Source organism: Apodemus sylvaticus, chromosome 17 (assembly GCF_947179515.1).
Source record: "Apodemus sylvaticus chromosome 17, mApoSyl1.1, whole genome shotgun sequence".
NCBI classification, from domain to species: domain Eukaryota; kingdom Metazoa; phylum Chordata; class Mammalia; order Rodentia; family Muridae; genus Apodemus; species Apodemus sylvaticus.
In genome coordinates, this window is record NC_067488.1 from 49,129,666 (window position 1) to 49,154,516 (window position 24,851).

Sequence of the window (24,851 nt, forward strand, 5' to 3'; positions counted from 1 at the left end):
ATCATGAGCCATCATCCATCACCTCCTTACCTCCCTTTGTCCTGTCCCTGGGGGGAGCCTTCTGGCCCCACGCCCCTCCCAAGGCTTGACCCTAACCCCACCCCCAGGTGGTTTCTCTGGGCCTGTACTTCGGTGAGCAGGCGTACTTGCGTAGCAGCTGGAACGTCCTGGATGGTTTCCTGGTCTTTGTGTCCATCATTGATATCGTGGTATCCGTGGCCTCTGCGGGGGGAGCCAAGATTCTGGGGGTCCTTCGGGTCCTGCGGCTCCTGCGTACCTTACGTCCTTTGAGGTATGGACCACGCCTCAATGCGTGGTGATGGAGTGGGAGACGGGTGTTGCCGCACTGAATAGGGATATCACCCAAGTGGGGTTTTCACTCTGGCTTGACCATGCAGGCTCTCGAGAGCATTGTACCCAGCATGCCTTGCAGGGAGGAGGAGCCAAAGGGCCTAGGGCAAAGGCTAAAATTGCCTCCACTGCATTGCCTCCTCTGTGTTCTGGGGTAGCTCACTGCCATCTCTTGGGTGTGGGGTGCACTCTGTGGGAATAGGTTGAGGGATCAAGCAAGTGCTCTTCTGTGTATTGATCTAGGTAGAGATTGGTGCTTAGCCCTGTCCTAGCTAATCTGGCTACTGCATCTTCATTTCCTGTTGGAACCACCCCAACCCCATTCCCTCCCCCAGGCCTGGTGATCGTGGGGCTGAGTTGGGGCTATCTCTGTCAGCTGTGGCTCATGGTACCCTGGCCTTCCTTGCCTGCCTGCAGGGTCATCAGCCGGGCCCCTGGGCTGAAGCTGGTGGTAGAGACACTCATCTCCTCCCTCAAGCCCATTGGGAACATTGTCCTCATCTGCTGCGCCTTCTTCATCATCTTCGGCATCCTGGGGGTGCAGGTGAGGGGTGCCCACTCTGCGGGGTGACAAGAAGCTGAGTGCAGCCTATTTATGCCTACCGCAACCCACCTGAGTGCACGGACCTGGGGTGGTCTTGGCAGAGCCAAGTGAGAAAGGCAGACCCAACCTGGGGTCAGGGGTCAGGTCGTGTGGGTCAGTCCCTGGAGCTTTCTTCCTCTGATTGTGCCCCCCTTCTCACAGCTTTTCAAAGGCAAGTTCTATCACTGTCTGGGAGTGGACACCCGAAACATCACCAACCGATCTGACTGTGTGGCCGCCAACTACCGCTGGGTGCATCACAAATACAACTTTGATAACCTGGGCCAGGTGAGCCCTTCTAGGGTCACAAGGGTCACAAACCTGGCTCTGTCAGGATGGACATTTACCATCCTGCGGATATGGTATAAGTGGATATGGGTGGAGCTCTGCTCACAGGAGAAGTAAGGCTGGGACCCTGGGTACAGAGTCTGCCAGCACATGAAAGTTAACAGGTACTTCACAAACACGGTTCTGATTTCCCACCCAAGGGACAGCAATGGGCATACTCCACTTTTTTTTGGATAGAGGTGTTCTCTTTAAGTCTTAGTTTCTTCCTCTGTCAAGTGTGAATATGACAGCCCCGTAGGTAAGCTGAGCTAGTGACTAGTCTGGGTTCACAACAGGCACACAGTAGGTCCTCAGAGAGGCCTCATCAGCTCTACTGCTCAGGAACACCTCTTTGTCCTGGTCTCCTAGAGGCAGAACAATGGAGGGCTGACAAGCCCACATCTCCAACCCCAACCCTTTTCCCTTGTCTCCAGGCTTTGATGTCCCTCTTTGTCTTGGCCTCCAAGGATGGCTGGGTGAACATCATGTATAATGGATTGGATGCTGTTGCTGTGGACCAGCAGGTGGGCATGACTGGGGTCACAGCAGATGAAGATGGTGGGGAGGGGCCTGTAAGTCACCTCTGGTTCTTGGTTTCCTAGAACCAACCTAGAGCTAATGGGGAGCTGAGGAGGGTCAGGGGTGATGGATATTCTTGTATGTGTTTCTCTAGTCCTTGTTTGCCTGTCCCCCATGACTAGGATTGGACCTCCACCCACTATTCTGAGCTCGGCTGCCTCCTGGTCACTTTGTTTACTGCTTTGTTTCTGGATGAATAAACAAGAATAAATGGGAGTGTGGATGAACATGCCGAGTGGATGGTAGATGGGTAGATAGAGTATGGGTATATGGATAAGCAGATGGGTGGGTGGATGGGTGGCAGGTTGAGTAGATGGAAGGCTGTGTAGATAGATAGATGTATGAATAGATGGACAGGTGGGTGGGTCAATGGGTGGATAGATAGGTATGGGTGTGGGTAGAAAGATAGATAGATAGGTAGATAGATAGATAGATAGATAGATAGATAGATAGATAGACAGACAGGTGCATAGATGAGTCCATGAGTGGGTGAATGGATATATTGATGGATGAATAGATGATAGATGGATGGATGGATAGATAGACAGATGAGTGGGTGGGTGGGTAGATAGATGATAGGGTTTGTGGATGGAGAGATGTATGGGTGGCTAGATAAATGGATGAGTGGGTGGACTGATGGGTAGATATAAATAAGTTAGATAGTGGGTGAATGAATAGTGGATGGATGGGTGAGTGGGTAGATGAATGGATGGATGGATGGGTGAGTAGGTAGATGGATGGGCGGATGGGTGAATATGTGAGTGGGTAGATGAATAAATGGATAGATGAATGGATGGGTGAGTAGGTGGATGGATGGATGGATGGGTGAATATGTGAGTGGGTAGATGAATAGATGGATGGATGGGTGAGTAGGTGGATGGATGGATGGATGGATGGATGGGTGATAGATGGGTTAGGTAGATGGTGAATGACAGATGGATTGGATAGACAGTGAATCAATGGACACTTGTATGGGTGAATAAGAGGGTAAAGTCACTGAAAAGACAGCAGACCAATATGTCCAGGAGGCAATCACAGAAGCAGGAAAGGAGAGGGCAGGGAAGTAATGCTGACCTCTTCACAATGTCAGGCCCAGGCTAGACAGTTCCCATTTGCTGTGTCGTTTCCACCTTAGGCTTCAGAGGCAGGCTGTCCTAACTCCATTACACTGAGGCTTGGTGAGATCAAATTCCTGTGACCTTACTGTATAGACCAGCCTCCTCAGCCCTCATTCTGCCTCCCCTGCAGCCGGTGACGAACCACAACCCCTGGATGCTGCTCTACTTCATCTCCTTCCTGCTCATCGTCAGCTTCTTCGTGCTCAACATGTTCGTGGGCGTGGTCGTGGAGAACTTCCACAAGTGCCGGCAGCACCAGGAGGCTGAGGAGGCGCGACGGCGCGAGGAGAAACGGCTACGGCGCCTGGAAAAGAAGCGCCGTAGTGAGCAGATGGTGGATGCTGGGGCGGGCAGGGTCTCTACCCACCGCTGTGCCTCCTGGGCGGTGCCCTGGGGTGGGTCTGATCCAGGCCCACTGGGTCTTTGGAACTGGAAGAGAGCAAAAGATATAATCCATCCGTTGCCCAGGGCCCAGCCCCTTTCCTCAGCATCTACTTGTCTAGGTGACCTGAGCCCATCAGTAATGATACCACTGGCCACCCTGGGTAAAGCCCAAGTGCTTTGGTGCAGGCAGAGACAAAGGCAGTCTTTCCAGTGGGCACCAATAAGTGGGAACTTTTAAACACACGTGGGTCTCATGTTCTTCCTTGTGAAAGTTGTTTGCAGTTTGGGGGTCAGTCATCCACCCCTGGATGGTCAACCTTAGGACCCCTGTCTTGGCCCATCAGACCTTTGTCATGGGCCTCTTTAGGGGATGTTTGAGAATAATGTGTGTCCTAACATCCTGCGTCCTACCACCAATAGCTCAGGGTTTCCTTCACAGTGCCCTAGCCCTGGGAGGGGAACTCTCATCCAGGACCTGGTGAGGGCCAGCATGGTCCTCTCTTGATTCCTCCTTACCCGTGGCCTCTCTCTTGTTTGTGCTCTTCTATTTGCTTGGTCCAATCAATCCTGTATGGCCTGTGCCACTCTCCCATGTTCCCTACAGAGGCTCAGAGGCTGCCCTACTATGCCACCTACTGTCCCACCAGGCTGCTCATTCACTCCATGTGCACCAGCCACTACCTGGACCTCTTCATCACCTTCATCATCTGCCTCAACGTGGTCACCATGTCCCTGGAGCACTACAACCAGCCTACAGTGAGTCTTGGGGCCACAGTCTAGTCTAAGGCCCCGTGGGGAGAACCAGCTTTAGCAGGATCCCACCTCAGGTTCAGGGTTGACTAGAGAGCCAGCATCCACGAAGTCCCTCTATGATGGCTTACGCCAGGCCCTTGTGGGGAAGAGGTGCAGGGCAGCTGGTAAGTTAGAAGCTTGAAAGAAAAGAGTGGCTCTTGTCAGGAATGTGACGGAGGTGACATTTGTGAGCAGCCTGCAGCATGAGTGGCAGTGGCTGTGGTGTGCTAATGTGGACACTACAGGGCATGATGCATGCATTAATCCTCATTGTAAAGTCGATGTTGGGAGAACCTTGGTCAGGTTTTCTAGATGAAGACGTTGTTCCTCAGACAATAAGCATAAGCCAGAATTGGAGCTTAGATTTGTGTTCAAAGTTTATTGGGGCCTCCACTGCCCACTGAGTATCTTGAGTCTAGGGGACGAATTTCTGGGGGTGGGCCCATGGCAAACATCCTTAGGGTAGACACCAGATAGCATGCAGCAGGAGGGTGTGAGGGGCAGGTGCGTTCTAAAAGACTCTACTTGGCAGAGTTGACAGGAAGGGTGGCGTCAAGCCTCCAGGTGAGGAATTAGCATCTTATTTCAGTGGACAGAGAAGACGATTATGAAGTGAAAAGAAAGGGAACCGTGGAAGAGTGAACAGTAATTATAGAATTTCCAAATTAATGTGAAGAAATGGGATCATTACAGTTTACAAGCACCAATTATTTGTCTGGTGCCCAGAATTCCTCATTTAATTATCACAGCAGCTTTCTGATAGGCAGGAGGGATTGTTTTATAAAAATTTTAGTCGAAGAAACTAAGTGTCAGAAAGGTCAAGTGCTTTCCTATGTCACGAACTGGATAAGGAGCAAGAGTTAAATAGTATTCAAATTTATGAAATATGGTCATTCTGTTTCCAAAGAGAAGCAACTGGGTCAGGCTAGCACAAATAAGGAAATAACAATGTGAAATGACTATTACACATGGAAACATAAAAATGAAAAGGAATATAAATAAATAAAAGTAGCAAAGCATTATACTAAATGTAAATGGACCAAACTCTCCCCTTAAAAGGCAGAGTCTCTGGTTGTAGAAAGGTTCTGGGGACAGATAATAGTACTGGACCATGCCTCTCTTTGCCCCCGTAGTCCCTAGAGACAGCCCTCAAGTACTGCAACTACATGTTCACCACTGTCTTTGTGTTGGAGGCTGTGCTGAAGCTGGTAGCATTTGGCCTGAGGCGTTTCTTCAAGGACAGGTGAGTGGCTCGGTCAGCAAGGTTGGGAAGAAGTCTTGATCTTTGAAGCAGCCTGAAGGAGCTAGTAACATCTGGATACTGATAGTCAAGGTGTCCTAGCTGTTGACTAGATTCCTGGGCAGGAAGTGATTAAGTCTCAGTGAATGGATTCAGATTGTCTTAGCCCATCTCCTGTGGGTCCTCTTTAACCTCAAGACAGAGCACAGTCTGTCTCATGCTAACTTTTCAGAGGAAGCAACTGAGGCTTAGAGAGCTTGACAGATTGGCCAAATGCTACTCAAAGGGATTGAGTGGGGATTCTAAGTCAGAGTCCACGTCTTCTCTTCTACAGGAGGCCAGAGACATTTCTTCAGCCTTGGCAGCTTTCTGTAGAAAGGAAAAAAGGGGCCAGACTCATTGACACCAGAGGGTGGGTAGAAGGAAGTGTATTTGCACATTCTAGTGGGCCCCAGAGGAGTGTGAAGCCTTCCAGGGAGTCTGCTTTCCACTCAGGTGTGTCTGAGCCACTGTGCTTCCCCCACCCCCCATTCCCGCTTCAACTGCCCTGCTGTACAGATGGAACCAGCTGGACCTGGCTATTGTGCTACTGTCTGTCATGGGCATTACGCTGGAGGAGATCGAGATCAATGCAGCCCTGCCCATCAACCCCACCATCATCCGTATCATGCGTGTTCTACGCATCGCCCGGGGTAAGTAGGAGACAGGCCGGGTAGAGACAAGCAGGAGTGGAAAGGGGACGTCCCATCGCCTGCGGGAGAGCATGTGGGAGTGGGGTGGGTGGGAGACGTGGGACCTGTGAGCAAGAGGGACCCTGCTGCGTAGGGCAGAGCAGGATTCAGAAGAAGACCACGTGTCACCCCGTGTGTGCACAGCCTCCTGCCCATCCCCATGCCGTGTAGACCTACCTCTGCTTCCTCATAAGCAACATAACCTGTGTGGTCCAGTCTCAGGATGTGGCATAGGGACCCAGTTCTGGCTCCGTGTGCTACCTGGCCTTTCTTTAGCACTGTAGCAGGGACACAGTCCTCAACATGTCTGACAGTCTTCCTTTCCTCCCCAGAAGCCCTTCTCTCATCCCCAGATTTTCCTACTCTTTCAAAATCTTACTGCCACAGCGATGGTGGGGTGCTTCTTGCTCCTCTGCCCCGCTCCTGCCTGTTGCTTCTGTGTTCTAAGGAGGGAGAGCTGTGCAGACAGACACTCTGCGGGTGACACCAGAGTCCTCTTTAACCCGAGGGGGTGGGAGGGGATGTGGAGCCTCGTGTTGGCCATCTTTGCTTCCCTCGCTCCACTGTACATGCTCTGTGGTTTTGAACTCCTCTGAAGTCTCTCTGCATTCTGTTTTGTGCACATGCCCTCACTCTGCAGCTGTAGCCATATTCTTTTAAAAAATATTTATTAATGTATTTCATATAAATGGGTATTTTGTCTGCATGTGCTCTACACAGCCAAAGAGGGCATTAGATGTCATAAGACTATGGTTATAGACAGTCGTGAGCCGCCATACGGGTGCTGGGATTGAACTCAGGACCTCTGGAAGAATAGCTAGTGCCCTTAACTACTGGGCTATCCCTCCAGACCCTGTAGCCATGTTCTTATGTAGTACCCAAGAGGGGACTCTGTGTTCCCTCTCTTCCCTGAGTATATACACATGCATGTACACACTCATGTGTACATCCGTAGCCTGGACTGATGGCTGGGGCTGAATGTCACCCACAGTGTTGAAGCTGTTGAAGATGGCCACAGGAATGCGGGCCCTGCTGGACACAGTGGTACAGGCTCTGCCCCAGGTAAGAGCCACACCCTTCCAGAGCCCTGCCTTAAAAGGTAGAGTTCATTGCGTGGGGCTGGACCCGGGAGGATGTAAGCTTCAATTTCCCTTATCCCAGACATGCCAAAACCCAGGACAGTATCTTCCCTGGGAAGCTGTTTGAACCTCTCCTGCTTGTCTTTGAGAACTCAAAACATGGTCACCAGTATTCACTCTATGTCCAGCCCTATGAATACTCTGAGGACACATACAGTTCTTTGGGGAGCCTCCAGGCTGTTGGGGAGATAAACACTTCAGGGTCCTGCAGGAAGAGGCCTGTGTTATGCTTTATGGAGGGAGGAGGTACAGGCTATTCCCTGGGAGTTGAGGGAAGGTGACTTTTGAGCTGGACCTGGAAAAGTGGCTTGATGGTCAGTTGTCATGTGATGGATGGTGAGGTTTCCATACAGCCTTCCAGGAGGGAAAGTGCAAGCCCCAGTCTGAATAGGAGGATACTTCTTAGGTAGGGCTGTGTACCTGGTCAGTGGAAGGCGAGCTGGGGTCTGGCTCACAAGGTGGGTAGTTTTCATCCTTCTAATACTTGGGCAATCTTAGTGCCCCACCCCCACTCCACACAGCCATGTCTGAGTGCTGTGCTGATGAGCTGACCCTTGCACACATTCACATTCATTGTGGTTCATTTAGGGAACTTTATGTTCCATAAAAATCAAAGGCATACATAGAGCATCCAGGGAAGAGGGAGGGAGAGTAGAGTCTCTTGGGAACCTCCCCTGAGGACACCAGTAAGTTCCATTCTTGAGTTTGGTGTGAGCTTTCCAGCGGTGCTATGTAAGGCCATCAGAGACCAACACACAGACTCTCTTCAAGTCTTTATTGTTGGCCAGTGATTGCATGGGGAACGTGCCCAAATCATGCAGCCCCGAGTCTTATGGCTCTTGGTATTTTTTGTTTGTTTGCTTGTTTTTGTTTTTTTAATGCACAAAAGCACAGCTTGTAGACATTTGTCAGTTATCAAGAACAGTTAGCAAGAAGTGGAACCCAGAAGCCAAAGAAGGAATTTAGTGCATCTAGGGACTTTCCTGGAACTCAGGATCAGGTGTTTGATGGATTGGGTCTTTGCTCCCATTTTGGCAAAGTGTTGGGGCCCATGTGCTGGGTTTTAAGGTCAGAATGGTGCCTTTTGTGGTCTCACTGTGCTAAGGTTTGGGAGCCTGTGACATTCCTTACTGTTTCTATAGGCATGGGTCAAATTGTGGAGCCATCTGGGGGCAGGGAGTTACGTTGTCCCCTCAGTAGGCAGCTGAACAAGCAGGGTCTTACATTCAGTGTGAGGAACAAAAGGCCCAATGGCCCAGCAATGGCCTCAAGTAGAGAGTTAACCAGTGGGCCCAGAAGAACAAGGGTCAATACACGGTTAGATTCTTGGCATCTCTTTTCTCTTTCCTCAGTGTTATTTCTGACTATGGCTAAACATTCTCTAATTACCCCTGACTGGTAGGCATAGAAGCAACAGGTTTCCCCAAGCGCCACACAGAGACATCTTGTTTCATGAAGGAAAACCTCTGCTCAGGAATCTACCTGGGCTTCCAGATGGGAAATAGAATTTTCCAGATGGCCTAGGGCTATGTTTACTCGAGTACTGAGTTATTTAAATTTTTTTTATCCCCCACAACTAGGGCAGAAATTCTAACTGCAGCAGAGCCTGTGATGCCTGCCCCTAACCATAGGGGAATGAAAATGGGGACAGCCACCACGGGCACAGGGCAGCCCACCATGTAGACATAGGTGGGCCTGGACGATTCTTCATTATAGGCAATCATCTGTGGTGTGGCATGCATGAAGACTCCAAGGAGTGGTGTCTCCTCCAGTGCAAACAGTTCAGAAGATGCACACATGGTTAAGCTGTTACTGCAAGCGAGCCAAGTGGTGCCTGGGGCATGGAAGCCTGTCTGCCAATCTTGGAGTTAATCTGCTGTGTATGACTACAGGAATCTGCATGGGAGAATAACCTAGGGGGTTTCTTAGTGACATTAAACAGGTGCTTTTTTCTTGGATGACTCCGAGGGTAAACTTAGGATGGTCCCTTTTACAGTTTTCAGGATCAGAAGTGGAGCGAATTGTTTGATAATTCCAATAGAGTGTGGGGGTTTGGGACCCAGGCATAACCAGCAGTCTTTATCTATGTCTGGTAGTAAACAGTTCAGGAAGCGATATACCCCTTCCAGCATCCCAAACACTGGCATCCTCTAATTCCTGGACTTTTACCCTTCAAGGTTATCAAAGGGGATATTGGAGATCTGGGGCTTGCCACCTTAGGGAGCTCGTCTTACTGAGATGGGCCAGTCTGGGCAGATGGCCCAGATGACCCTAGGTGGAGGCTTCCTTTGGATAGAACATTTGCAGCCTGGCTCTCAACCACTCACATATAGCCTGGCTCCCTGGGTTCTGCTGGTTTCCCAATAAAGGCCTTCAGTTTCCTGCCAGGGCCTAACCTTTATAGCTGTGGGACTGTGTTGCTTAAGACCAGTGAAATTACAGGTTGATTGTGAGTGTTTTCTCTCTAGAGCCATGTGCACCCCTAGAAAGACTTGGTTTCACAATCCCACTGAATACAATAGTATTGGCTTGCCTCTTAGCAGTTTGGGGGGTGTCAGCAGAGCAGACATTTTGGTTTTGGGTAGGCTGGAGCCCTATCTCCTCAAAAGTGGACCTGCATCCCCAGGAGCATACTCCTTTGCAGCAGCCTTTCCCAGTTGCCTCTGGTTGTGGTATTTTACAGAAATCCACCTGGAAGGTGCACTGGTATCAGTGGATAGACTGGCTATGAGCTCCCCAGCTGGTCATCCTTAATTCCCATATCCAAGGGGGTTGGGACTTTTCCCACATGGAGACAAAGAAAACGCAATAGAATGATCATAGACACAGGACCCGTGTCAGTGGTATCTTTAGTGGGTTGGAGGACCCAATGACAACCTATCTGTCTTTGTATCCTGTAGCCTCCCTCAGCCGGGTGTAGTAGATTCATGGGTGACACTGGTAACTTTTCACTTCTGTAGGGCAATTAGGACCATAGGGTATGGGCTTTTCCAGGTTGGCTCTAGGCTCTAGCTCAGGATCTTCTTTACCCACACAAGGTCAACATGCTGGAACTTATGGGCAGACTCACATGTGGGCAAGGCCTCTTGGACCATCTGATAAATAGTGTCTGGGCTTGACACAGGGACTTGTAAGGACTTGAGGAGGGACCGGTTAGTAATCCCCACCTTATGAACATCTCTTAGCTTAGGGAGGAGACAGGGAGCTCTCCTAAACACAATTCCAAGTGGGTGAAATCTCAGTATGGGGTGGTCATTAGAAGGGCAAGCATTAGGAGGTTGGTTCAATGTTTGCCAGTCTCAAGGACATATTTAGTTAGTTTCCTTCAAGGTCCTATTCATCCTTTCCACCTGCCCTGAGTGTTATCGCCTATAGGCACAATGTAGTTTCCAATCAACATTTAGGACCTTTTCCAGATTTCAGAAACTTGGGCTGTGAAGGCCATGGGCCATTGTCAGATCCCAGTGAGAGGGGCGATCCAAACATAGCAACCGACTCTTTGAGGAGTTTCTTGTTGACCACTGAGGCTGTCTCCGTTCAAGCAGGATAGGATCTACCCATCCAGAGAAGGCGTCCATGAAAATGACCAAATGCATGTACCCATGAACCACGGACTTTATGAAATCTGCTCTCCAGGGTTCCCTAGGGGTGCTTCCTCAGGTGTGGATTCCTTTGGGGCTTTTCTTCCTTATTTAGGGTTCACATGGGCACAAGTAATAATTCTAGACACAGTATTTAAGATGGTCTAGTTGAAGAATGTGATATCTGGGCCTCAACATTTTGGATGCTCCCCAGAGGGAGGCCTGGTGGGGTTTGGTGACCATTTGGTTCCTGATCAGTAGAGGTTACAGGTCCGTTTGCCAAGAACCACCATCCAGTTGCATCCTGTTTGGCATCATCTCTCTCTTCCTATTATATTTCTTCCTGTATGTAGTTTGGGTATAGGAGAAATTTGGGATCAGGCAGGGTAACCAAGACCTGGAGTGCCCCCCACTGTTCTGGGGTCACCTTCTGGGGGCTCGATTTGCTGCCCACTCCCTTAGCTTCTGAAGAATCTCTTTAATGTCCTTCACAGTGGACAATGGCTACTTTTTTTGGCAGCCATATGGCTGCTTAGTAGGGCCACAATTTCTTTGTTTTTGATTTCCTTTCTGGCCAAAGTTAGCAGTCCCTTTTCTTGATACGGTTTCCTGTGGACTTGGGCTGTGACAAATGGCCTTGTCCTTCCCTCAGTGAAATGCCTGGGTTAACACCAGAAGCTTAGCCTTTGTGCTGAAGTTCCTCACGCCATACTGTCCAAGGTGACAACTGCGCCCCAGTGTACCTGATTCTGTCTTAAAAACTGTTCCCATAGTGTACAGAATCTCCCGCTTCTCACAGCAGGACATCTGTTAGGTCAGATTGGACCTCATCAGTCATTTCCAGGCAACCATAGAGGGTTATCGTCTGGCAGCAGGCTGGCTAGTTGACGGCTGAGGTTTGAAAGAATTGGATACAGGGCTGGTCCAGAACTACCTGAGGATGTGTTTATTCAGGCATTGGACACTCACTTCTCTGAGATTCCCCTCAGGAGGGGCTCGACAGAGTGTGGGGTGATTAGGAGCACATTCCTGGCCCATGTTCAGCTTGTTAGCTTCACTAGTGTGGCTGTAGAGACATCTGCTCACAAACGAACTAGCCAACAGGCAGAAACAAGATCAGATCTTTTGGATAGATAGATTACTTCTTGGCTTCTAGATAGGATTCTCCCAGGGTCCTAGTGCCAGGGCAATACCCTCGGCGTTACTCGCATCCAAATAGAGATGTCCACCAGGGCCAGTGCAGAGATGAGGGTCTTCTTCAGAGCCTCAAAGTTCCCTGTTAAGAATCAGTGCACTGCAGTGGCTGGGTGCTGCCGCCAGTACGAACAGCTAGAGGATACGATCCTGGGTATCCTCTAGCAGCAAGTCCTGACCTTCCACAGAAACTGCTGTGCTTGTTTCCTTGTTTTAGGTGTGGGAATTGGTAGAACTATTGAAATTTGGCTCTGGGAAAGCATTCCTTTACCTTATACAGATGGAGAAGGCATCAGGGGGGGCCTCTCAGGGAAGGTGACCTAAACTGCCCTTTGAGAGATGAGGGCATACTAGTCCAAGTGTCTTCCCTGTAGAGGGACAGGATATGCCCACCCAGCAACCCGTTTCCACCTGGTTGGAGTCAAGGAGTTGAAAGATCAGACTGGGAGGACTGAGGACAGGGTGTCATAGCAGGCCTTCAGCTATGGGACAAAACAAATATTTTTGGGGCTTTGTGCTGTGAACTCTGAACGCTACAGGAATATTTGGAAAAGAGGGCCCCAAGCAGAGCTGCCTCTGTGAGGGGACTGGAGGGAAGGCCGGAGACAAGGCGGCAGGTGAGAGGCTGCTGGGTCTCTCAGGCCCTAAGGGACTGAGGGTAAAGGTAGGAGATTTATGGGGAAGATGGGGGCAGTATCCGTTTCACTAAACGCTTGCATCCTTGATGAGTAGGATGCTATTAATTAGCCAGGCACCGCAGTGCTGAGCGGCTGTCCTCCCTATTACAGTCTGTGATCAACGGGGTTTACTTTATGGTAATTACCTCAAATGCCTCCTGGCTCAATTCGCAGGAGCCTTTGGAGGGTCAGGAGGGATTTTCTTTGTAGGACAGGCACGCCTTCTAGACTCATCCGCATCTGTAGCATGAGGTAAAGGCCGTCTCTCACTGGTGCATGGATTTGAACCGGGCTTGGAATCTGGGGCAATCTGTCCTACAGGAGCCATGGGGACAGGGCTGGCTGCCTTTGCAGGAGGCTCCTGGGATCATGGGCATGCGTGAGTTCTCTACTCCCTCCTTTCTGTGGCCAGCCTTGCACTGGCCTGTGGAGGCAAGTGTTACACCATTCACTTGTGTCCCGGGCCAGCAATGGACAGTCTGCTGGGCTTGAATCCCCGAGCCGTCCTCACTCATGAGAGTGGTGTAACTAAACAGGCACTTCCCCTCTTGGTATGTCATTTTCATTCTGAGAAGTGGGGTATTGATTTGTATGTGTGTATGTATGTGTGTATATACGTGTGTGTGTGTGATATGTATGTATGAGTGTACACACATGTGTATAAAGGTATATAATTGAGTGTCTTCTATTTCCTGCTTTTCTTTTTCTTTTCTTTGTTTCTTTGTTTCTTTGTTTGTTTGTTTGTTTGTTTCTTTCTTTCTTTTTTTTTTTTTTTGAGGCAAGGTCTCTCCCTGAGCCCAGAGCTCATGAATAAACGCCAGGGATCTGCCAGTCTCTGCCCACAGAAGCAGGGCATAAGCACATCCCTGTACCCCGCTTTTATATGGGGCTGGGGACCTGGAGCCTGGTCCTCATGCTTACACAACGGGCACTTGACACACTGAGTCGCCTCCCCCAAACCCCTCATGGGGTTCTGGGACAAATGATGTGCTCATGACAAAGACATTAAGCATCCAATTCTTATTACATGACCTATGTTGAAGGAGTCTTGCCCTTCAGGAGGTTACAAGGGGATAGCAGACATGGATACTTAGCAACAGTGTAGCTAACAATATAGCCATAACACAATAGCTGCCCTGAGCCTGGCCCTGCCTCTGTCCCCTGGCCTGAGGTCCTTTACCTCTACCCTTCTGCTCAGGAATTCCCTTCCCTGCCCTCCTACAATCCTGGAACTCCTCTTCCTGACTCCCCAGGCCTCCCCCTTCTCCTCTTGCAAACCCCAGGCCTCCTGCCCCCAGCCCAGCCCACCTCTCCCCACAGGTGGGCAACCTGGGCCTCCTCTTCATGCTGCTCTTCTTCATCTATGCCGCTCTGGGAGTGGAGCTCTTCGGAAAGCTGGGTGAGTGATGCTGTCACTGGAGGCCGTGGTGAGGAGGAGATGCCTCAGTAGCGGGACTTCTCATCCAAGCCCAATCTTAGCACGGGGTAGTTTTTGAAGCCAGGCTCATGAATATCTATCAGACCTGTATGGTGGACTCCTGGACTTCAGTCCTCTGTGGGCCTGAGTACCTGTGGGGATGCAGGGTTATGTCTTACAGTCTGCTTTCCTCTGCTTCCAGCCGCTGGCTGATCTGAGCCAGGGCTTCCCCAGTAACAGAGAGCAGGGCAAGGGGGAGGGCAGCACAATCCATGCTGAGTCCAGCCCTGCACATAAGGTCAGTCTCAGAAATCAGCTGTTCCTCCAAGGGGTTGGCCTCACCCCATCCATCTCTCTCCGGAGCTGATTATTGGATAGAAGAGCCAAATGCTCCTGAGACTGAGACCTCAGCCAGTGTACCACTTCCTTGAGCCTCAGTTGTCCCATCTGCGAGCTGGGCACAGTCCACACGCACTGTTGAGGGTTGTAGGTGGGAACTCTGAGAGGATACTCAGGGGTGGCAGCTTGGGGTGCCAGGGGTAGACAGGCTGACCACCTCTCTCCCCTCAGTCTGCAATGATGAGAACCCGTGTGAGGGCATGAGCCGGCACGCCACCTTCGAGAACTTTGGCATGGCCTTCCTCACGCTCTTCCAGGTCTCCACAGGCGATAACTGGAATGGAATTATGAAGGTATTCATGGGCCAACTGAGGGGAAATCAGGTAGTTTCAAGTCCTGGGTGCATGGTGGCCCCATTGATCCAGACATAGAACCCTCTGCATGCCAGTGTCCCGTTGTACACAGGAGGGGAGTCAGGAACCAGAGACATTGAGGGACCTCCTTGAATCCAGTGTGGTCAGGTCAGGCAGAACCTTGGTTCTCAGATTTGCCTGTGGCTCTGAGAGGTGGAGTCAGCCACAGTAGGGAGTGAAGGGGACCAGAGCAAACCTAGGGCCCTATGGACTTGGCTGATGTTGAGGCAAGCTGTGGTTCATTGTAAGCTAGACAGGCATGAAGGCGGTTAGGATTCTGGAAGAGAATTGATCTAGGGCCCATGGTGTGTGTACGTGTGTGTGTGTACGTGTGTGTGTGTGTGTGTGTTATGTGTATGCCTGACCACTGGTAGCCTTGTGTGCCCTCTGTGCTAGAGAGGGGAGGTGTGTGGCTGGGCAGGCATGTTGGGCGGCACTGTGCTCACCAGCCTGTCCCTGTGTCAGGACACTCTGCGAGACTGCACCCACGATGAGCGCAGCTGCCTAAGCAGTCTGCAATTCGTGTCGCCTCTGTACTTCGTGAGCTTCGTGCTCACGGCTCAGTTTGTCCTCATCAACGTGGTGGTGGCCGTGCTGATGAAACATCTGGATGACAGCAACAAGGAGGCCCAGGAGGATGCAGAGATGGATGCTGAGATTGAGCTGGAGATGGCCCATGGCCTAGGTCCCGGCCCCGGCCCCTGCCCCTGCCCCTGTCCCTGTCCCTGTCCTGGCCCGAGGATGCCCACTAGTTCACCAGGGGCTCCAGGCCGAGGATCAGGAGGGGCAGGTGTTGGAGGTGACGCTGAGAGCCACCTGTGTCGACACTGCTATTCTCCAGCCCAGGTGGGCAGGGGCTGAGAGGTAGACGGGGCATACAGGGCAGGAGCCATGGGGCAGGATGGGTAGCTGGGCTGGGGGGTACCTTCCATCTTCTGGGCTCCCTCTGTGTTCAGCTTCAAGAGAGGGTGATCCTGCAATGAGTCCCAGGCTGTGGGCACAGAGAATGGGAAGGCAGCTCTGCCCCACCCACCCCCAAGTCCAGGGACCCAGCCGATAATCCCACCTGTCCCCACCCTGCCCCGTCCGCCTAGGAGACCCTGTGGCTGGACAGCGTCTCTTTAATCATCAAGGACTCCTTGGAGGGGGAGCTGACCATCATTGACAACCTGTCTGGTTCCATCTTCCACCACTACTCCTCACCTGCCGGCTGTGGCAAGTGTCACCATGACAAGCAAGAGGTACTGACAGCCTGGGAGGAGCTGGCTCCTGGGAGTCACCAGCAAGTGAAGTGCTGGGGGAAGCCATGGCTTTAGGCTCCTAGAAACGTGGTCAAAGTGGTTTGTCTATAAAGGGCAGCCCTGGGGTGGGGCCTAGAGTGCCCCAGAGAGAGTCCTCAGTACCCTTGGTTATAAAAGGTACTTAGACGCAGTAGTCATTCCACTGTGTGCTGCTGGGACAGGTTTTGTCCCTTCCCTAGCATTTTGCCCTTTCTGAGTCAGGAAGGGGTCTCTGGTGTCTGCTTGTCATTGTTCTCTGGTGGTCACGGGCATCCTCCCTCTCCACACCCAGAGTATCTCAACGTGCTTCTCCCAGGAGCCTTCTTTAGGCTTCCTCTCAGAGGCAGCTCAGCCCCATTCTGCTCAGAAGCCATCTCTCAGGCTGTTTGCAAGTGTTCCTCCTAGACCCCTGCACATAGAGTTCCTGGGCTCCTCCCAGGGAGTTCTAGGATCAGTGCTATGAGGAGCTGTGGGCAGGAGCTGATCACGTGGGCTGCTCAGTTCTCCTGCCCCAAGGCGGAGATAGATTCCTCAGGGTAGCAGGTCATGTGAGGCCACAAGTAGCCCTCAGAGGAGCCACACCCAGCCCAGTTCTGTAGACACTTGGTCTGGGGGCAAGTGGGCCACAGACATCCATAGCTCACCATGGCTACTTTCATGCTCAGACACTAAGGTGGGCCACTCAGACCTGGTTTCCGTTCGGGGTGGCCCCTGTGCCATCTTCATGCATCACCCAGGCTGGGATCCTACACAGAGTGGGCCCGTGCCCAGCAGGCCCGTGAACCACTCTGACCACTACCCCATGTCCTTTCAGGGACCTGTTGCTCAGCGCTCCAGGCCCAGGCTGCCCCATCCCAGCCCCAGGGTGACCCGAGGCCACCACCTCCCCCTGCAGGTGCAGCTGGCTGAGACAGAGGCCTTCTCCCTGAACTCAGACAGGTCCTCGTCCATCCTGCTGGGGGATGACCTGAGTCTCGAGGACCCCACGGCCTGCCCACAGGGCCCCAAGGAGAGCAAGGTAGGCAAGCGGCTAAGTATCTCCTGACATCGCATCTCATGTGTGATGCCAGGGTACACAGTTTCCCTGGCTAGGCTGGGCTCAGGCTCAGGTTAATTGAGGCTGTATCTTATGCCAGACACAGATAGCAAGTCACAGGTTGGGGTAGCATGATCCCATCAACATCAGCGTGGACATCAGGCAGTTCTCAAGGAACGAGATGCCCCAGCCCTTTGTTCCTCATGCAAGACTGCAGACAGTGGCCAGGAAGAAGAACTCTTCTCCCCAAGTACGAGTGTGGAAACTGAGTCCCAACAAAGGGAGGGGCTTACTGAATGTTCTAGTCTGATGCCTTTACCTCAAATGACTGCCACACTGAGTTAGTCTTTGATTATAGACATGAGGAGGACCTGGTACTGTCTCAAGGCATTAGAGTCAGAAAGGGAGGGGCAGAGAGAACCACAGCTGCCTGGGGCATCCAACTGGGCTTCCTAGAGGTGAGAACATTCTATTTGAGAAATGGAAGGTGGTGACTGCTGGTCAGGTGGAGGAGGTAAGAGAAAGGACTTCCTAGGTAGGGATGGGAGATAGTTATGCCGGAGCCATGCCTCCGCATCCCCCAACTTATTGATCATTTACCTCCTTTGCCTGCAGGGCGAGCTAGAGCCTCCGGAGTCCATGCAGGCTGGAGACCTGGATGAATGCTTTTTCCCCTTTGCCAGTGAGCCAGTGTCTACAGGCCCAGAGAGCCTGCTGTGCGAGATGGGGGCCATTCCATTCAACCCTGTCCAGTCCTGGCTCAAACATGAGAGCAGCCAAGGTGAGGGTTGAGGTCCTACCAGCTCCTGCACCCTGGTCCGTCCCAAGAGTCTGCTTCGTGGGGGAGGTGGAGCTGGGGGTTCTTCTATAAAGAACCAAACAAGTATCTGACCACTAGAGGAAAGACTCAAGCCTGATGCAGTAGTGATGGAAGACATGGAGTCAGTGAGCTAATGACAGCCGAAGCCTGGTCTAAAGGAAGCTTCACACGGAGCTTCTTATGTTCCCTCCTGAAAAGGAACTGGGTTGCCACACACAGCTCTTAGTGTCAAGCAGAAGGAAGGCTTACAGATGGAAAGTGTTTGGGTGGAGTCTCATCCGAGAGGCAGTTTCCCCCCAGATATTCATACAAGGTGACAAATATGACCGAAAGATGTCTTTCAGTGGCCCTTTGATAAAGGGACCTCTACCCCAAACTTCCTTGAACAGTGGGTTTGTGTTTTGGGACATTGATAGACTGTGGGATCAGGGCTAGGGACTGAGCTAGCTTGCTTGTCACTCGGGGTCCCTCTTGGAGGGTGACAGGAATCTGGTTGGCAATACTGGCTGGGTGGGGAAAAGGGAGACAGCCCAAGAATGACCCCTAGACCCTGAGCTCATTCCAAGATGTCTCCTATGCTGTCTGGATGACTGACTTCTCCATGGACCCTCTGTAAAGCCAGTGGCCTCTCGAGGACATGATGGCTGGGATGTCAGGGGTTTCCTGATCTTAAAAACCAGAGCTCAGGGTCTGACTGCAAGCACATTCTGATGAAGTGTTCAGTTAACCATTGATTTGGATGTTCCTTTAGTATACTGGGCAGTACAGAACAGGACCCTTACCAGGACACAGCCTGCATAGCTGCCTGATGTCCACTCCCGTATCTGAACCCTATATTCCTTCCTTATTCTATGAAGGCAGAAGCAGCTGCTGCTGGTCCTGGCATACAAAAGTCTGCCCAGCCTCAGGCTTCTTGAGTCTGGCCTTGTCTCTTTCTATCTGCAGCAAAGCAGACCAAACCCATCTGGAAGCTAATGTACCATCAGCGCAGGGCCTGGCCTATGCCTAGAACCCTACCCCACATTGTCCAAGAGAGGCCCCCAGGCATGGCCAGGCCAGGTAAGAATGGTCAGAGCTTGAGGGAAGAGTCTTAAGTCAGAGTCTTAGTGATTGAATACCTACTGTGTGAATGGTACAAGGCTAGGTGCTTCATACCTGCTGTTGTCTCCAGAGCACTCCCCTTGTGTTGTTGCATTGTCACTGCTGTGACCAAATACCCAGTAAAGGCAACTTAAGGAAGAGTTTGTTTTGACTCACAGTTCTAAGGAACAGTCCATCATGGTGGGGAAGGCGCGGCAGTGGCAGCTCAAGGCAGCTGGTCACATTTGCATTCACAGTCAGGAAGCGGGAACAGATGAACGCTGCTGCTCAGCTCATTTTCTCCTTCATGTTCAGTCCAGGACCCCAGCCTGTGGGATGGTGCCGCCCACAGTTAGCAGGACCCCAGCCTGTGGGATGGTGCCGCCCACAGTTAGCAATACCGCAGCCTGTGGGATGGTGCCACCCACAGTTAGCAGGACCCCAGCTTGTGGGATGGTACCGCCCACAGTTAGCAATACCGCAGCCTGTGGGATGGTGCTGCCCACAGTTAGCAGGACCCCAGCCTGTGGGATGGTGCCGCCCATGGTTAGGGTGGCGCCTTTCTTTCACTCTCAGCCCAATCTAGAAACTTACACACACACACACACACACACACACACAAGTGCCTTACCTTGGTGACTGTAGAACCTGTCGAGTTAATCATGACAATAACTCACCCCCACTGGGTGAATGTCTGTCCCCATTCCTGGAGGAAGAAGGCCCAGGAGTCAGACTTGGAGTCTGGTCTGCTGAGCTCTGAAAGCAGCACTCGCTCAGACCCAGTCCTTCCCGGAATCACACCAAAAGTGTTCCTGCTCTCACGGCAAGGAAACCAGCGCTTCAAGTTGAAGGCTTGCCCACAGTCTCACAGCCAGTGTTGAGTAGCCCAGGTGACGGCTGCTCTCCACTCACCTCCTGGGCTGCCCTGAGTATCTCCTCTCTCCTGCAGCACCTCCGAGCCCTTTCTCCCCGGATGGCTCCAGCCCTCTGCTGCAGATGCCTGCTGAGTTCTTCCACCCGGCTGTGTCTGCCAGCCAGAAGGGGCAGGAGCCGGGCATGAGTGCAGGGACCCTGCCCAAGATTGCACTTCAGGGGTCCTGGGCATCCCTGAGGTCACCGAGCGTCAACTGCACCCTCTTGCGCCAGGTACGGGCACCTCCTGGATTCTGAAGAGTGTCCTGGAGCCACGGGGGACTGGAATGGGTAGGGGACGGGAAAGAACATCGCACAATCATGGCAGTTGGGTCTGGGAAAGTTGGGGAGCTTCTGAGACTTAGAGGAGATGTGACCTCAAAGATGAATAGGAGCAAGCCCAGCTCCTGTGAAGGGTCGAGGTTGTCAAGGCAGCTGAAATGGGGCACCTATCTTGAAAGAAGGAAATAAAGAGGGGCGCTGGGGGGGCTTTCTGGGGTGACACGATGCTGGGGTCAGGGACCGTGCCTTGAATGGTATGTGTGGGCAATAGGGCATCATTGCTGGTCTGCTTGCATACAGATTATAGAGTGCTTGATTGCAGAGGAGCAAGTTGGGAAGTAGGAAGACTTGGTTATATTGTCTCCTGTATCAGGATGGCTGGAGCCACAGTCCGCATGCCTGGTGGGCACAGAGGGCCTTTGGAGCACAGGACAAAAATCCACCAGCACCTTTGGTGGGCCATGTGTAATCCTATACAACAGTGGAGACTGGCTTGCAGCCTCCTAGCAATCATTATTCAGGCACAGTTAACCTCCGGTTTCATCAGGCTATTCATTGCAACAGTCGATGGACCCGGCCTCCCGGCCTCCCTGTCTCCCGCGGAGGGCAGTGTAGGGTTTAAAGTGTGGTGTGTGTGTGTGCGTGTGCGCGCATGTGCACATGGTATAGATGGAAAGATGGCAGATCAAATGAGTGCTGGGAATATGATCTGTGTGTGAGGGGCATGGCTGGGAGAGCGTGTAAAGCTGGAGGCTTACCTAGGAGAGAGGGTGGGAGCCATTGGAATGGGGGCAGGGCTATGGGGGTAGATAAAAGAGCTTGGGGACAAGGGACAGTGCTGGAGATGTGGTGGATGAGAGTCAGGTGGGAACTCTATGAAGTCCAGGCTTGACCCAGACAGTAGGATGGTTCAAGCTGTCCAGAGGGGACAGGGAGTTTATGTGAGGATTTGTGGTCACTGCCCCGAGAGACCCCAGAAATGCTGGTGTGGTAGAGAAGATTCTGTGGGATCCTGGGTCCCATCATCAGACAGTCCACTAAGGATGAGGCAAAGGAGATGATACAAGTTGCCTCATCCTTTCTTACCTTCCTGCAGGCTACTGTAAGTGACACGTCACTGGATGCCAGTCCTAGCAGCTCAGCGGGCAGCCTGCAGACCACACTGGAGGACAGTCTGACCCTAAGTGACAGTCCCCGGCGTGCCCTGGGGCCACCGGTTCAGGTGCCAGGGCCACGGGCTAGCCTGTCGCCCGCCACCCGGCGCCGCCTCAGCCTGCGGGGCCGTGGCCTGTTTAGTCTGCGTGGGCTGCGGGCCCATCAGCGCAGCCACAGCAGCGGTGGCTCCACCAGCCCTGGCTGCACTCATCACGACTCCATGGACCCCTCTGATGAGGAGGGCCGCGGGGGCGCCAGTGGCGGGGGTGCGGGCAGTGAGCACTCCGAGACCCTCAGCAGCCTGTCGCTGACCTCTCTCTTCTGCCTACCGCCCACGCTGCCACCACCCGGCCTCACCCCAGCCAGGAAGTTCAGCAGCACCAGCAGCCTGGCCGCTGGACCTGGCCGTCCTGGCGCCACTGTCTCGGCTCGCAGCCTGGCCAGGAGCCCCTCATGGGCTGCAGACCGCAGCAAGGACCCACCAGGCCAGGCGCAGCTGGCCTCGGGCTTGGGCTCCTCAGCCCCCGAGCCACAGCCACCTCCCGGGGAGTCAACAGATGCGGCGAGCAAAAGGAAGAGATGAGGGGCCGCAGGGGCTGCGGGGGACCTGCTACCCGCTGTCCTCCCGCCCGCCCCATCTTGCCTTCTTTAACCTCAGGAGCCAGGGAGCAGACAGCAATACTTTGCCCACACCTGGGAGTGGCACAGGGGCCAGCCAGCGCCAGGCCACTGGGCAGGCGGCTGAGAGGAGCTGGGTTAGCCGAGGCTCAGATGTGGTCCCCACCCGAGGCCCTTCCAGTGCATATGCAGATATATACATATATATATAGAGACAGACATATATTTATTTATTTTTTTTACTGAGAGCTTATGAACTCCAGAACGTGCTAAAAGTTGAGGGTGCCGGCCAGGGCCCAGACAGGGGTCTCGTCTGTTGGGTAGCACACAGGCCTTCACAGCACAGATGCTCCTGGTGGGGCCTCAGTGGCTGTAGTTTTAGGGGTCTCCCTGGGTTGAGAGCAGCTTGGGAGGGCGTTCGGGGCCCAGGAGACAGAAGAGAAGCAATTCAGGGTGCACTTTTTTCCCTTTTAAAGAAGAGACCCTACTAAGTTCCCCAACCCCTACCCACACGTCAGGGTATCAGTCTCATCCCTCTGACTATTGTGTTGTTGTGAAGTCTTTTGTAGACACTCTTGACACAAGCTTTCTTAGCCGGCTAGATGTTCTCTTTAGAAAAACCAGGGGGGGGGGATTTTAGTCATATTTCTTAGAGCAGGGTTGGGGGGACAGGGCAGTTCTGAGGCTGGGCAGGGGGCTACAGGGTACAGTTTTGACTTCTGTGAGCACTTTGGGGGACAGTTAACCCTCCTAAAGGCAGCGGACAGGAATACATGCAAGGGGGGGGGCAGGTGAAGGGGGTCAGCGTTAGTCACTTGGTCCACACAGATGCCTGGTTACTTGGGCTGGCAGGTGCACGGGAACTTTCTGTCCTGATCCACTATAAAGGCCTTATACTTCAGTAATCCTTGGGGATTGTGGCCACCTACCCTGAGCAACCCTACCCTTGCCCCAGAGGTGTTTGGGGTAACAAATCTGAAGTGGGCTTTGAACACCCACCCAAACCTTGGCTCCAGCCTTTCCCCAACCCCAACGCTCTTAGCCTCCGCCTTAGCCTCTTAGCCTCCAGCCGGTTCCCCAGGCAATCCTATCCTCAGACTCCTGCTTTCCCTTAGTATGTCTTGCTGTCTCAAGCTGCAGCCTGGGTCTCTCTATGGTCTGCTTCCTGAATGAGCTCAGGACGGGTGGTTTTATTTAAGCTCTAAAGTGGATGGGTTTAAGATCAGCTAGAGGAGTGTGGCCTGCTGATCAGGGCAGTATTATGGGGTGCTCACCCACATTTGGGTCACCTTGTACCCTGCTAAGAGCATGAGTGTCTTGTCTCTGCTCCCGGGTCCTGAGTTCTCAGAAACGGGCCTCTAGCCAGGCTAGTGGGCAGCGGCTGCACTGGTGTTCGTAGGCTCTGGGCTGTACCGGTCTAGCGCAGGGATCCTGGGGTTGGGGCATTGGGAGGAAGTGAGAATGAAATATTGAGGGGTACAGCCTGTAAAGCCCTTTTTAGAGGTGAGTGGGAAAGTGGTTGTTAGACCTCCTTTACACATGGGTAAACTGAGGCTCTTGGCAAGTGAAGCAGTCATTTGGCCCTGGCAGCAAAGAGCCCAGGTCACCTGTGAGGCGTCCTAGCCTGAACATCTGGACTGCACACACACACATACCCACCATGGTGGCAAGGAGGGTGACTTTAAGGGCCAGGTGTGGTGTAGTGAGGGCTAGGCCAGGCCCATGCTCTTCAGAGGTGGTGTTCGGTAGCGTCCAGTCATCTCAGTCTTCAGGGGTCCCCTGTGTGAATACGCCACTCTCCATAGTCAGCGTTCTCCTGATCGGAGCTCTGAGACTGGGGAGGGATGTTCAGGCATCCATAATTTTACACTGTGACCCTAGAGCAAGTACACATGCTGAAGGGTGTTCTAGGGAACTGGGCAAGGTTTAAGGGAGGGCTGTGGCTGTGCCCAGCAAGGCATCCAGAGCACCACCATTAGCTGAGCCTAGAAGCACACCAACCTTACCTGGGTGGGTTTCCCTAGGTGTTTGGCCTTGTGTCTGTGAGAGGGGAATGAGGGACTAGGGAAGCTGTGAGCTCCTGGCAAGACGAGCTGTAAAGGGCAAGGGTTGGGCAGGTGTTCCTTCTCTGACACTGTGGCTTGGGGCTGTGGCCTCAGGCCAAGCCTGTCCATCATCAAAGCACAAATGTCCCCAATCCACGTGGCCCTGTCTATGAGGAGAACGGGGACCTAGGTACCAATGCTCTAAAGCTGTTCATTTGCCTGGCTGTGTGGTGTGGGGACTGAAGGGCACCGCATCTGCAGGGAAGGCTCTGGAGCTAGATAGGGCCTGCCCAAGCTTCTTCCTGGCTTCTGCCCTGGTCCCGGCTTTCCCTCAGAAGAGGATGAACCGTGTGAACAGTACTTACCTGTCTGCTTGTCCCTAATATTTCTTCTGGAGCCCCCAGCTCCCAGGGTCACCTCCAGGCCTTTTTTGCTGCTCTGCGTAAAGGGCTTGGGGTCTTAGAAGCCGCTGTTTAGCCCAGACACACACACACACACACACAGTTTTGTTTTTTTTTTTTTGTCTTTGTGCAATAATGTCCCTGGCAGAGCCAGGGCTGAACTGGGGCCTGGGAGGAGGCAGAGGCCACCTTGTCCAGCAAGCCCCCAGCCCAGCTCTGCTGCTGTGACTCTAACTTCTGGTCACTGTACAGTTTCTACAGTGTGAACGAACTTCCCTGCTAGTTGCTGAAGGCGCTGGTCCCTGCTGGCCCAGATGGCACGGGCGTAGAGAAACCAAGGCGCACCGCCAGCCAGCG

At 52.7% G+C, this 24,851-nt stretch overlaps 1 protein-coding gene across 1 annotated transcript in view; it reads left to right on the forward strand.

Moving 5' to 3' along the window:
• Cacna1i (calcium voltage-gated channel subunit alpha1 I) overlaps nucleotides 1-22,060 on the forward strand; it is a 97,133-nt gene extending 75,073 nt beyond the window's left edge. The window contains exons 20-36 of the mRNA XM_052160663.1: nucleotides 108-292; nucleotides 769-895; nucleotides 1,097-1,222; nucleotides 1,696-1,785; nucleotides 3,089-3,281; nucleotides 3,947-4,098; nucleotides 5,268-5,377; nucleotides 5,933-6,066; nucleotides 7,097-7,167; nucleotides 14,017-14,095; nucleotides 14,684-14,805; nucleotides 15,331-15,711; nucleotides 15,960-16,106; nucleotides 17,041-17,163; nucleotides 17,797-17,962; nucleotides 20,031-20,227; nucleotides 21,372-22,060. Coding sequence (XP_052016623.1) covers nucleotides 108-292; nucleotides 769-895; nucleotides 1,097-1,222; nucleotides 1,696-1,785; nucleotides 3,089-3,281; nucleotides 3,947-4,098; nucleotides 5,268-5,377; nucleotides 5,933-6,066; nucleotides 7,097-7,167; nucleotides 14,017-14,095; nucleotides 14,684-14,805; nucleotides 15,331-15,711; nucleotides 15,960-16,106; nucleotides 17,041-17,163; nucleotides 17,797-17,962; nucleotides 20,031-20,227; nucleotides 21,372-22,013 — 3,045 coding nt within the window. The 3' untranslated portion in view covers nucleotides 22,014-22,060. The remainder of the gene's footprint in view (nucleotides 1-107; nucleotides 293-768; nucleotides 896-1,096; nucleotides 1,223-1,695; nucleotides 1,786-3,088; nucleotides 3,282-3,946; nucleotides 4,099-5,267; nucleotides 5,378-5,932; nucleotides 6,067-7,096; nucleotides 7,168-14,016; nucleotides 14,096-14,683; nucleotides 14,806-15,330; nucleotides 15,712-15,959; nucleotides 16,107-17,040; nucleotides 17,164-17,796; nucleotides 17,963-20,030; nucleotides 20,228-21,371) is intronic.
• Nucleotides 22,061-24,851: the final 2,791 nt, after the last annotated feature.